Genomic DNA, 12,782 nt, shown 5'->3' with positions numbered 1-12,782 from the left:
CAGGGAACTCCACTGCACAGTAGAAACTAACACAACATTGTAAAACAACCATACACCCCCCCAAAAAAAATCTTTTGAAAAAAAAGAAATGCAAAGTGTGACTGGCTTATTAATAAGCCAGAGCAGGGAAAAGAAATTTGCTTCTGGAATAAGTTGAGAAGGGAAGAGCTGGAAGGGGCCCTAGATTTCATCAAGTCAAACTACTGCTAACCATTTGGCTCTTCTGCAGGCAGAATGTCCCTATTCATCTAGTTCCTCCCCAGCTTCAGTGCTATAGGCCTGAATTGACAGAATAGTTGGTAGGGACCTTGGTCTCTCCGTGTAAAACAAGGCTCTGCAAGCGCTTAATGGCTACAGGAAAGCAGGCACATTTAGAGGGGCCAGGCCCACTCAGGACAAGAAGCAGGGCTTAGTGTTTTAGTTCATGACAAAACATCGTTTACTGCCTGCAAGGATGTAAAGAGAAGGCATGCGTTGCAGCCTAGCTGCAAGCAGCAAATCAAGATCAGCGGATTTTCTGAAGTCAGAATGGGATGCGTGTTGTTAACCTCTGAGCAGATGTCACCTGAGACCCTGTAGCCTATGTGGTCATGAGGATGAGGTTTCATCCATCAATTGCTCAACAACAATCATGTCACTGGGCCTACATGGCCCTCGACACATGATGTAAGAGACATATTCGACAAAGGCATTTCCTGGGGGGATTCTCCAAGATGAATTCAGCCAATGGAAAGGAATCTTTCAAGTGGCCTGATTTCACTGGAGACAAGTGAACACATATGCATGTGTGCCTGTGTGAGTATACACATCCCCAAGATGCTGCGCTTTCCTAGAAACAAAGAATGGGAGAGCAAAAAGCTTCACAAGCATCCCATTAGGATCCTTTCTCTCATTTATTTTTAGACTCCCTTGGCACCATGCTGAGAGAGGAAGCAGAGGAGGGGCTCACCCAGATGACGCGGCTTTTCAGTGAGGGTTTGGGGGCTGGGGATTTGCCAGGTGGTTAAAACCCTGTGTCTGTGGAAGTCCACGGCACGTAAAATATCTTGGCCCTTTTGTGTGCAGTAATGCCAGGGAGTTTCCAGCCATTCTAAGAGGGACCAAGGGGATCCTCCTAAAGCTCCTGCCATTACCCAGAATGTACCCCTCTTGCCTTAGCACCCATTGAACCAGCTCTTGACTCTCCCTCTGACTGCCAAGGATCTCTGCCACTTTATGGCCATTTGGCACACTTTGGGAAGGATGAGAGCCTCCTTCCTCCACCTAACAGAGGAGAGCGTTGCCAGGGAAAAATGAGATTAGGGAAGACAACAGAGAAAGGAAGAAACAATGGGCCTTCCATGTCCATTAATGAATTCATTCATTCATTCATCCATCTAACAAATGGTTATGGAACACTTGCCATTTTCCAAAGCCTGTGCTAGGGGCTGAAATACAGACAAATAAGAAGCATCCTGGCTTTTGAGGAGTATAAATTGTCTAGTGGGACAACAAAATCAATACAATTGTCATGTAATATAACACAACAATTGTATTGATGCACCTATACCCTGGGGTAGTATAAGGACGTGGAGGAGGGCACCAAGCCTAGACTGAGGGCATCATCCAGACAGACACGTGCTCTTATTTCTTTGAATCCAATGAAGTGAGTCACTCACAAAGGAAATATGAAGAAATAACTCATAGAACAAATAAAAAGATTGACTGGTAGTACAGTAAGCTTGGCTGATTGATTTTGGTGGCAACGGTCTGCAAGGTTTTACAATTTTCCCCCACAGCAGTCAGCAGCCTGGATGTAAAAGCAGACAGTGAACTGTAATTTTTTTTTTTTTATTTAACTGTAGTTGATTTACAGTTTATGATAGTTTCCGGTGTACAGATTCTTCTGCATTACAGGTTATTACAAGATACTGAATACAGTTCCCTATGCTGTACAGTAAATCCTTGTTTATCTGTTTTGTATATAGTGGCATGTATCTGTTAATCCCATACTCCTAATTTATCCCTCCTCTGCTTCCCCTTTGGTAACCATAAGTTTTCTATGTCTGTGAGTCTGTTTTGTAAATATGTTGATTTGTATTATTATTATTTTTTTTTGCGATACGCGGGCCTCTCACCGTTGTGGCCTCTCCCGTTGCGGAGCACAGGCTCCGGACGCTCAGGCTCAGCGGCCATGGCTCACGGGCCCAGCCGCTCCACGGCATGTGGGATCTTCCCGGACCGGGGCACGAACCCGTGTCCCCTGCATCAGCAGGCGGACTCTCAACCACCGCGCCACCAGGGAAGCCCTGATTTGTATTATTTTTTTGGATTCCACATATAAGTGTTATCATATGATATTTGTCTTTCTCTGTCTGACTTACTTCACTTAGTATGATAATCTCTAGGTCCACCCACGTTGCTGCAAATGGCAATATTTCATTCTTTTTATGGCTGAGTAACATCAATGGATTGAACTTTTGATGCGAGTTTTGTCGAGCAGGTGCAACAAAAGGGCCTGTTTGGAAAGGGAATTGGGTGTTGTTGAGAGAACAGTCCCAATAACCAACCAGAGGTTTGAAATTGAGTAGAGGAAGGAAGAGAGACTGTGAGAAAACTAAAGAACCAAGGAACTGAAGGTCTGGATGTTGTCAGTGGGCAAGTGTATTAGATGTAAGCCTATGAGAATAGAGGGCTGAGGATAGGAGACTCATTCATTCATTCATCAAGTATTTATTGGGTGATTTTTTAAATTAATTTTTATTGGAGTATAGTTGCTTTACAATGTTGTGTTTCTGCTGTACAGCAAAATTTATTGACTGATTTTAATATGTGAGGTAGTGTTATAGTGCTGGGAGTACATCATGAACAATTCTAATTGGCAGGAGAAGACAATAAACAACAAGAATAATAAATACGTAAATTATGTAACATGTTAGAGGTAATAAGTACTATGGTGGGATGGGGATGGAGAGAATAGTGTGGAGTAATAAGGATTTAGTATCTAGTGGAAGAGTGTGATTTTAAGTGGGTTTGTCATCATAGCCCTGGTTGAGAGGGTAACATTTGAATAAAGATATGAAGGGAGAGAGGGAATGAACCATGCACATATGTGAATTAAAATATTCCAGGCAGGGAGCACAGCCACTTTAAAGCCCTGAAGTGTGAGAGCACCTGGTGTTTTCATGAAATAGCAAGGAGGTGTGTGGAGTGGAGTGGGCAAGGGGAAGAAGTAGGAAATGAGGTAGAGAGATAACGGGCACCAAATGTGTAAGCACTGTAGACCCTGGTAAAGACTTTGGCTTTTTTCGAGTGAGATAGAAAGCCATTGCAGGGTTCTGAGCAGAGAAGTGACATGATCACTGTGGCTGCTATGTTGAAAATAGAAGTCGGGAGGGTCCAGAGTAGAAGCAGGGAGACCAGTTAGGAGGCTAGTGTAATAATCCAAATGAGAAATGCAAAGTCAGACTTTGATCAGGGTGATGGCAGCAGAGGTGGTGAGAAGTAGTTGGATTCTGGATATGTTTTAAGGATAGAGCCAATAGGATTTCATGACAGATTGGATGTGGGAGGTGAGCTAGAGTCAAGTATGACTCCACGATTTTTAGTCCAAGCAAATATAAAGATGAAGTTGCCATTATCTGAACTGAGGAAGGATGTAAGAACAGGTTGAGGGGGGAGACCAGGAGTTACATTTTGGATGCATTGAAATCAGAGATATTGGCGTTTAAATTTTCTGAAGTGGAACCATTCTGAATGATCATAAGACCCAGGGTGTGACCCAGGGTGTCTGAAAGGGGAATAAAGTGAAGTTGTTATGATTAAAGAATTTAAACTCTGGAAGTTGAAAGGTTAATGAAATCTCCTAGGACAGTCTCCTAGGATGGTGGCCCAGGCAGGAGAGGAAGAAGCAGCACCAGGCTGCTCTCACCCTTAAAATACAGAGTTTGAATATAAATAGCTACAGGTCACACAAATATTAGTTTGAGGTGTTCAGAATTTGAATTGAACTTAATATATTAGAAATAAGCAAAATGATAAATGATCACATTTGCTGAAACACACCAGACAAAATTATGATAAGACTGTTTGGAACATATCCAGATGAGTTAGATTTATAATCCCATTGTAGCGTGGATCAAAAACAGTGGACTGAAAAATTCAATAAATTTCACAATTTAATCTTAATTGTTTTATTAAAAAGCTTTTTGGGTATGTTTTTAGATATGTTTAAAGCTCAATGATACTATTTATATCGACTCATGTAGCATTTTAGAAAGCATGGCCCTGTGACATTTTAGGAAAGTTTTCTAATAGTAACAGCAAGCCAAGAAGTACCCTCAGCCCCATTCACAGGCTATGTTTCCAAACTCTGTCCTTAAGATCATTAAGAAGAAACAACAGGATACCAGTGTCTCTATAACTCCAAGTATAATGAAAGACCAAGTTCAGAAACTGATATTTGATAAAGATTTTTAAAACATCATACTGTTAGATGTCATTTATGCATCTGAATTCATTAAAGACTTCGAAATGATAATACAGGTTTATATAGGTTCTGCAGATATAGATGGATATATATTTATCTCTATGTACTGAAACCTTACTTGAGAAGAGAGAAATCAAGAAAACTCTTGCCTTATATTGCCAATCAGTAAATGAAGTAAAAAAGATAATGAGGTAGCTATAAAATCCTTTTTTAAAAAAAATGCCACCTTGTTTCTGACTGTCAGTAACCCAGTCTGGGCTTTTTGTCTCTTCATAAATGAAACACAAGTAATCTAGATGGGCCTGGCTATTTATAAGTAGATAATATTTAAATCTTCTTCCCTTGTAGAAATTATGTTTGTGTTTATTAAAATATTCAGCATATGCAGTCTTCATCTTTTGGTTCAATAGAAAAATATAAATGATATAGGTGGTTGAATTCCTATCAAAGTAGCAAAGACATTCTCCAGACTTACATAATTCACCTGCTGAATTGGAGATGATTCACCTTTCAGTGACTTCCCAGGTGTTAACTTGGCCAAACACAATAGGTAAATCATCTTCTATTCATTTTTTTTTCTGAGGCAAGTTTTCAGTATCATTGTTTAGGAAAAATATCAAAACATATATAAGTCCATAACATGTCCATTTGAAAATTAATTTGCATCAACTTCTGAGATGTGAAGACTATGTAATGTATATTTTGTTTTTTAAGAAAACTAAATTGAGTTCCTCCTAACTAAATCAGGAGGGGGAGGAATTCTAAATCAGGATTCATGCAGTACTGAATTACACAGAGGAGACCTGATTGTACAGTAGTGTTCAAATAAAATGGTCCAGAGAGGAGTTAAGAAAGAAACCTACCCATCAGTGATCTAGACAACACAGATGTGTGGCTGTGAAACTGGGCATTTGCTTGGTGAGAACCTCATCATCAGATATTCATAGCTGATGCCTAGGAGCTTGTGAGAGGCCACGGGGAAGAAAAGCCTCAGTTCTTGGTCCTGCAGGATCCCACCCAGTGGTTTTACCACCGCCCAAGCTTCTGGCTGCACTGAGTGGCCAGTCCTGGTCAGCGGTGCCCTCTTTTCTAAATCAGTGTCAGCACTGGTCTCTCTAATGTATACTTTTCTTAACAAATGCTTTGTGAAGCTGCTGATAATCATTGTTATTTTGGTAGTCAATATTCAGCACATATTCCCCCTTCTTATGGGAAGAGACAAAGAAACTAGGGAAGATTACACTAAGCCCACAGTTTGAAGACATGATGACTGAGGAAGCAATCCTGAAGGAAGAAGTGGATAGGTAGGATAGGGCTAAATCTTAAATGGGGATACAGGAGACTTAAGGTAAACAATAGAAAATTGTTCTTTATACATGTAGCTCTCTTGGTAAGTGTTGAAGGTGGTATTTTAAGAAAATAAGTGTGAAAGTAATACGCAAGATGTATTAGGACAGGGAAAAACTGGTGTTACAGAGAGCTGAAGCTTACACCAAAAAATCTAAAGATTAACATTTTTGCATCGCCTTAGAGTATTCAAAGAGTTTTAGCACACACCTCATTTGATCCTCACAGTACCCTGTGGGTGGATACAAAAGAAGATACTATCTTCATTTCACAAATGAGGAAGCAGGAACATAGACTAGTTAAATGAGGCGATGAAAGTCACACAGCTGTGACTGGCTGAGCCAGGATTCCCATCTCATACTGACTCCAGTTCCATTTCTCCTAACACGACTGTATCCTGGATAAATGTGGTAGCAGGAATGGAGAGTGAGGGATAGCTCAGAGAGATTTTGAAATAACAAGTGAAAGAAATTGGCAATTGATTGGGTAGAGGTGGAGAAGGAAAAGGAAGAGGGAAAAGGTGATTACCAGGTTTCTAAAGCCTGGAAGATGATGAGGTTAACAGTATCATCAACTGTGTTGGCAACATGCTTGCAACATGCTTGCTACATGCTGGACCCTGTGCCACACACTTGGCTACATTGCCCCTTTGAATCCTCACAACTCTTTGGTTTGGGCAGGAGGGGAGCGTGTATTATTATTATCCCCATTTTACAAGGCAGTTGTTCTCACTTTTAGAGGAAGAGAAAAAAATCAAGATTTTTGCTCCAAGACTAGGTAAGGCTCAGCTGGACTCATTGGCTTACGGTGACTGTACTTGGGGCCTGAGTCGCAGGCAGAGGTTTGGTGTTCTTGTATGTGTGGACGTAATTATGTTGCCGGCTATGAAGTAATCAAGCTGGGCCGATGGTGGTTGTGATGGTTCTAAGTACAGCATTGCCAAACTGTTTGTTTAATGCCTCCTAGGTACGTTGCCTGTCTTTAAAGTAGGCTGTACTAAGTAGCTGGTTTTGCCTTCGCTCTGGCCTTTAAGGTGGTCAGCCAGGTAATCCAGGTACATAGATAAGAATGCTTTCCCCCTTTGTTACTATTTAAAAATAAACATATAGGGAACTTCCCTGGTGACGCAGTGGTTAAGAATCCGCCTGCCAGTGCAGGGGACACAGGTTCGAGCCCTGGTCCAGGAAGATCCCACATCTTCCCTTAGATCCCGTGGAGCAACTAAGCTCATGCGCCACAACTACTGAGCCTGCGCTCTAGAGCCCGCGAGCCACAACTACTGAGCTCATGTGCCACAACTACTGAAGCCCGCACGCCTAGAGCCCGTGCTCTGCAACAAGAGAAGCCACCACGATGAGAAGCCCACACGCCGCAATGGAGAGTAGCCCCCGCTTGCCGCAGCTAGAGAAAGCCCGCGCGTAGCAACAAAGACCCAATGCAGCCATAATTAATTAATTCATTCATTCATTAAAGAAAATTTAGGTGAGTTTAAGAAAAAAATAAACGTATAGGTATAATTACCAAATGACTAGTTGTATAAATATTGCATTTATGCAGAATACACTATTTAGACTAAAACTCTTAAGTACAGTTACATTACTTCTTAACTGTTACTAGTTATTTTTATTTCTTAATTGTTATCAATCACAGTCCAATGTAAACCTGCTTTTCCCCTTAGGTTAACCAATTCACACATTTCTGCCTTGTCCCAAGCCTCTACTGGTGCCCAGGATTTGTGTCAGACTGTGATTGTCCACATTTCCCTATAATCTTCAAAGTGCTCTATAACCTCATTTAAAAATCACTTAAGAAACAACCCTTCCCAAATTTCCTGCTTTCAATCCCTGCTTTCTCTTCCTCTCTTGGTCAAACAGAGAGAGGAAAACAATTTACATGTCAAATAAAGTAAATAGTGGATGAAAAATTCCCCAAAGTTTTGTCAGAAAGTAGTTTACCTTACAGCTCATTTTATTTTATTTTTTAATTTTATTTTTTTATTGAAGTATAGTTGATTTACAATGTTGTGTTAGTTTCAGGTGTACAGCAAAGTGATTCAGTTATACATACATGTATATATTAATATATGTATTATATATATTCTTTTCCAGATTCTTTTCCCTTATAGGTTATCACAAAATATTGAGTATAGATCTCTATGCTATACAGTAGGTCCTTGTTGGTTATCTGTTTTATATATAGTAGTGTGTATATGCTAATCCCAAACTCCTAATTCATCCCTCCCCACCTTTCCCTTTTGGTAACCATAAATTTGTTTTCTATGTCTGTGGGTCTATTTCTGTTTTGTGTATAAGTTCGTTTGCATCATTTTTAATTGGATTCCATATATAAGTGATATCATATGATATTTGTCTTTCTCTGTCTGGTTTACTTCACTTAGTATGATAATCTAGGTCCAGCCATGTTGCTGCAAATGGCATTACTTCATTCTTTTTTATGGCTGACTAACATTCCATCGTATATACATACCACATCTTCTTTATCCATTCACCTGCCAATGGAAATTTAGGTTGCTTCCATGTCCTGGCTATTGTAAATAGTGCTGCAGTGAGCACTGGGGTGCATGTATCTTTTCAAATTATGGTTTTCTCCAGATATATGCCCAGGAGTGGTATTGCAGGATCATATGGTAGCTCTATTTTTAGTTTCTTAAGGAACCTCCATACTGTTCTCCATAGTGGCTGTATCAATTTACATTCTCACCAACTGTAGGAGGGTTCCTTTTTCTCCATACCCTCTCCAGCATTTATTATTTGTAGACTTTTTGATGATAGCCGTTCTGACTGATGTGAGGTGATAACCGCATTGTAGTTTTGATTTGCATTTCTCTAAGAATTAGCGATGTTGAGCATCTTTTCATGTGCCTTTTGGCCATCTGTATGTCTTCTCTAGAGAAATGTCTATTTAGATCTTCTGCCCATTTTTTTATTGTGTTGTTTGGTTTTTGTTGTTGTTGTTGTTATTGATCCGTATGAGGTATTTGTATAGTTTGGAGATTAATCCCTTGTTGGTCGCATCATGTGCAAATATTTCCTCCCATTCTGTAGGTTGTCTTTTTTGTTTTGTTTATGGTTTCCTTTGTTGTGAAAAACCATTTAAGTTTAATTTGATCCCATTTGTTTCCTTTCTTTTTCTTTCCATTACTCTAGGAGATGGATGCAAAAAGATATTGCTGTGATTTAAGTCAAAGAGTGTTCTATGTTTTCCTTGAGGAGTTTTATGATACTCGGTTTTACATTTAGGTCTTTAATCCATTTTGAGTTTATTTTTGTGTGTGGTGTTAGAGAATGTTCTAATTTCATTCTTTTACATGTAGCTGTCCAGTTTTCCTAGCATCACCCATTGAAGAGGGTGTATATCCATTGTATATTCTTGCCTCCTCTGTCATTGTCATTAATTGACCATATGTGTGTGGGTTTATTTCTGCGCTTTCTATCCTGTCCCATTGATCTATATTTCTGTTTTTGTGCCAGTATCATACTGTTTTGAGGACCATAGCTTTGTAGTATGGTCTAAAGTCAGGGAGCCTGATTCCTGCAGCTCCATTTTTCTTTCTCGAGATTGCTTTGGCTATTCAGGGTCTTTCGTGTTTCCATACAAATTAAAAAAAAAAAAATTCTAGTTCTGTGAAAAATGCCATTGGTGATTTGATAGGGGTTGCATTAAATCTGTAGATTGCCTTGGGTAATATAGTCATTTTGACAATATTGATTCTGCCAGTCCGAGAACACAGTACATCTTTCTATTTGTGTCATCTTTGATTTCTTTCATCAGTGTCTTATAGTTTTTGGAGTACATGTCTTTTGCCTTCTTAGGTAGGCTTATTCCTAGATATTTTATTCTTTTTGATGCAGTGGTAAATGGGATTGTTTCCTTAATTTTTCTTTCTTATCTTTCATTGTTAGTGTATAGAAATGTAATAGATTTCTGTGTATTAATTCTGTATCCTGCAACTTTACCAAAATCATTGATGAGCTCTAGTAGTTTTCTGGTAGCATCTTTAGGATTTTCTATGTATAGTATCATGTCATCTGCAAACAGTGACAGTTTTATTTCTTCTTTTCCAACTTGGATTCCTTTTATTTGTTTTTCTTCTCTGATTGCTGTGGCTAGGACTTCCAAAAGTATGTTGAATAAAAGTGGTGAGAGTGGCCATCCTTGTCTGATCTTAGAGGAAATGCTTTCAGCTTTTCACTCCTGAGTATGATGTTAGCTGTGGGTTTGTCATATATGGCCTTTATTATGTTGAGGTAGGTTCCCTCTATGCCCACTTTCTGGAGAGTTTTTATCATAAATGGCTGTTGAATTTTATCAAAAGCTTTTTCTGCATCTATTAAGATGATCGTATGGTTTTTATTCTTCAGTTTGTTGGTGTGGTGTATCACACTGATGGATTTGCGGATATTGAAAAATCCCTGGGATAAATCCCCCTTGCTCATGGTGTATGATCCTTTTAAAGTATTGATGGATTCGATTTGCTAATGTTTTGTTGAGGATTTTTGCATCTATGTTTATTAGTGATATTGGCCTGTAATTTTCTTTTTTTGTGGTATCTTTGTCTGTTTTTTTCAAATAGTAGTTTACCTTACAACGCATTTTTAAAGGCTCCAAACTGTATCTCTTTAGGTATCTACCTGCTAGTTATTTATTCACTAGGCTGCATAGAGCAGTCTCTTAGCAACCATAAACTTCATGGAAAAATGCTAACTCTTCTCTGATACCACCTAAAAAGGAAGTGACCTTCTTTTAAAAGACTTGGAGTTTATACAAGCAAGAAATACCAGAGTTTAGTTCTTTTTGAAAATAAATTTAAATAAGTCATATTTATTTAATTTTTAAAAAATTTTATTTAAATTTTTCACAGATTTGTAAAGTGGTTTCTTCCCTATGACCTTTTACTCTGAGGCTGCATTGGAGATTATTCTGGCCCACTCCCAGGGCAAATGACATGACTGTAGGTATCTTTCTTCCTGGTTTCCCATAGGATTGTGAAGATGTCCAGTCCCAATCTGAACATTGTGACCTTATTGGGCAGTTGTCTGACTTACAGTAGTGCTTACCTCTTTGGGATTCACCATCAAGGTGCTTTAGCAGGAAGGTCAATGGAAACTCTCATTCAGGTAGGTGAAGTCTTCAATTTTGTTTTGAATATGATGTGGGTGGTGGTTACATTTATCCTTGCTGTGGGCACTTTCAGAGGCAATCCCTGGAACGCTGAGTCAGTGAGGTCCACTTTCTGCCCCAGGTCCTCTGTGGACTGAGGCTTTACAGATCAGAATGTATGGAGAACCACAAAGGATTCTCCCCTGCCTCTTGCTTCTGTCCCTTTCCGCCTATAGGTAAGACTGTCCATGTTGTGCATTGGGACCTCCCTTGTGTTTGGCCCCATTCTGGGAAAGAGCTGGCGACTCTACAAGGTGTTTACCCAGAGGGTTCCAGACAAGAGAGTGGTGAGTAGGCAACAAGTACACAGTGCTTGATCACAGACAGCAGCTCTACTACTGGTTAAAAGCTAGAGAAACTTGTGCCAGATTACTGGGTCTGGCCCTTTTATGATGACCTGAAGTTCCTGCTCCTTACTTCAAACCTTGGAGTCACATGGCCGGTGTCAGTGCTATTGGGATATAGGTCTTTAAACAAAGGTTCTGCTTCATATGCACCCCAGGCCCCGGTACTGCTCTGGGGGATGTGTGAGCTGGCCCATATCTGGCACCAGTTTGAGGGAGAGCAATATGCCCAGAGAGGCTGTTGCTTGGCACAGGTGTGAGCTGAAAGTGGACAGAGGGAGAGTGATTACAGAGAAGGTATAGCAGATAAGCAGTTATTTCCCTCTCTGGAGCCTGATTCTTTTCCATTTAAGAAGGCCATTCTCTGCACTAAGAAGGATGAGCCTGGAGCAGTGAGCAAGGAAGAGCATACCCATTTCAGCAGACAGAATCAACCCTAGAAGCTATGTGGCAGCCAGACCACCTACATGTGCCTGACATCAGGTGTCATCCTAACCACATTCCCCCATTTTATCAGGTTTCCTGATAGAGCTGCCCGCACCTCAAAGCCTGATCATCAAACGCTTTGTCTATGTAGGCCCTGCCCAGACCTAACATATTACTCAGTTGGAGTTTACTTCTCTGGACTGACAGGACTTTTTTTTTTAGCAAACATTATTAAATTGTGGTGAATATTTATCAAAAGCTCCACTGTGAGTAACCATACATATGAAAAAGTTTGTCTAAAGGACAGTAAGTTCATTCATTCCTCTAGAACACTAATTCCTTTTTTTAAAAATAGCTTTATTGAGGTATAATTGACATCCAATGAACTGCACATATTTACTGTTTGATATGTTTTGACATATGTATACACTGTGAAATGTGGGATATTATCTACAAGTTTCCTCATGCACCCTTGTCATCTCCCTCTCCTGTCCAATTCTTACATCCCCTGTCCCTGTCCCCAGGCAACCATTGACCTGCTTTCTGTTACTATAGATTAGTTTGCATTTTCCAGAATTTTATATAAATGGAATTATATAGTATGTATTTTTTTATCTTTCTTTTACTTGGCATAATTATTTTGAGATTCATCTATGTTGTTACTTGCATCAGTGGTTTTCTTTTTATTGCTAAGTAATTTTCCAATGTGTAGATGTAACTACAGTTGGTTTATACATTCACCTATTGATGGATGTTTGGGTTTGTTTCCAGTTTGGGGCTATAAAAATAAAACTGCTATGAATGTTTGTGTACAGGTCTTTGTGTAGACATATGCTTTCATTTCTCTTGGTTAAAAACCTAAGCCTAGGGGCTTCCCTGGTGGCACAGTGGTTGAGAGTCCGCCTACCGATGCAGGGGACACGGGTTCGTGCCCCGGTCCGGGAAGATCCCACATGCCGTGGAGCGGCTGGGCCCGTGAGCCATGGCCGCTGAGCCTGCGCGTCCGGAGCCTGTGC

General features: G+C 40.0%; 1 protein-coding gene across 2 annotated transcripts in view; it reads left to right on the top strand.

The window, feature by feature from the left end:
* GPR156 (G protein-coupled receptor 156) overlaps nt 1-12,782 on the top strand; it is a 58,537-nt gene that overhangs the window by 24,002 nt on the left and 21,753 nt on the right. For both annotated transcript variants that reach the window (XM_060009906.1, XM_060009904.1), the window contains exons 3-4: nt 10,818-10,953; nt 11,173-11,283. In XM_060009906.1, coding sequence (XP_059865889.1) covers nt 10,818-10,953; nt 11,173-11,283 — 247 coding nt within the window. The remainder of the gene's footprint in view (nt 1-10,817; nt 10,954-11,172; nt 11,284-12,782) is intronic.

Source organism: Delphinus delphis, chromosome 4 (genome assembly GCF_949987515.2).
Source record: "Delphinus delphis chromosome 4, mDelDel1.2, whole genome shotgun sequence".
Classification (NCBI taxonomy): Eukaryota; Metazoa; Chordata; class Mammalia; order Artiodactyla; family Delphinidae; genus Delphinus; species Delphinus delphis.
Note: the sequence above shows the minus strand (reverse complement) of the source record. Positions and strands in the feature narration are given on the sequence as shown.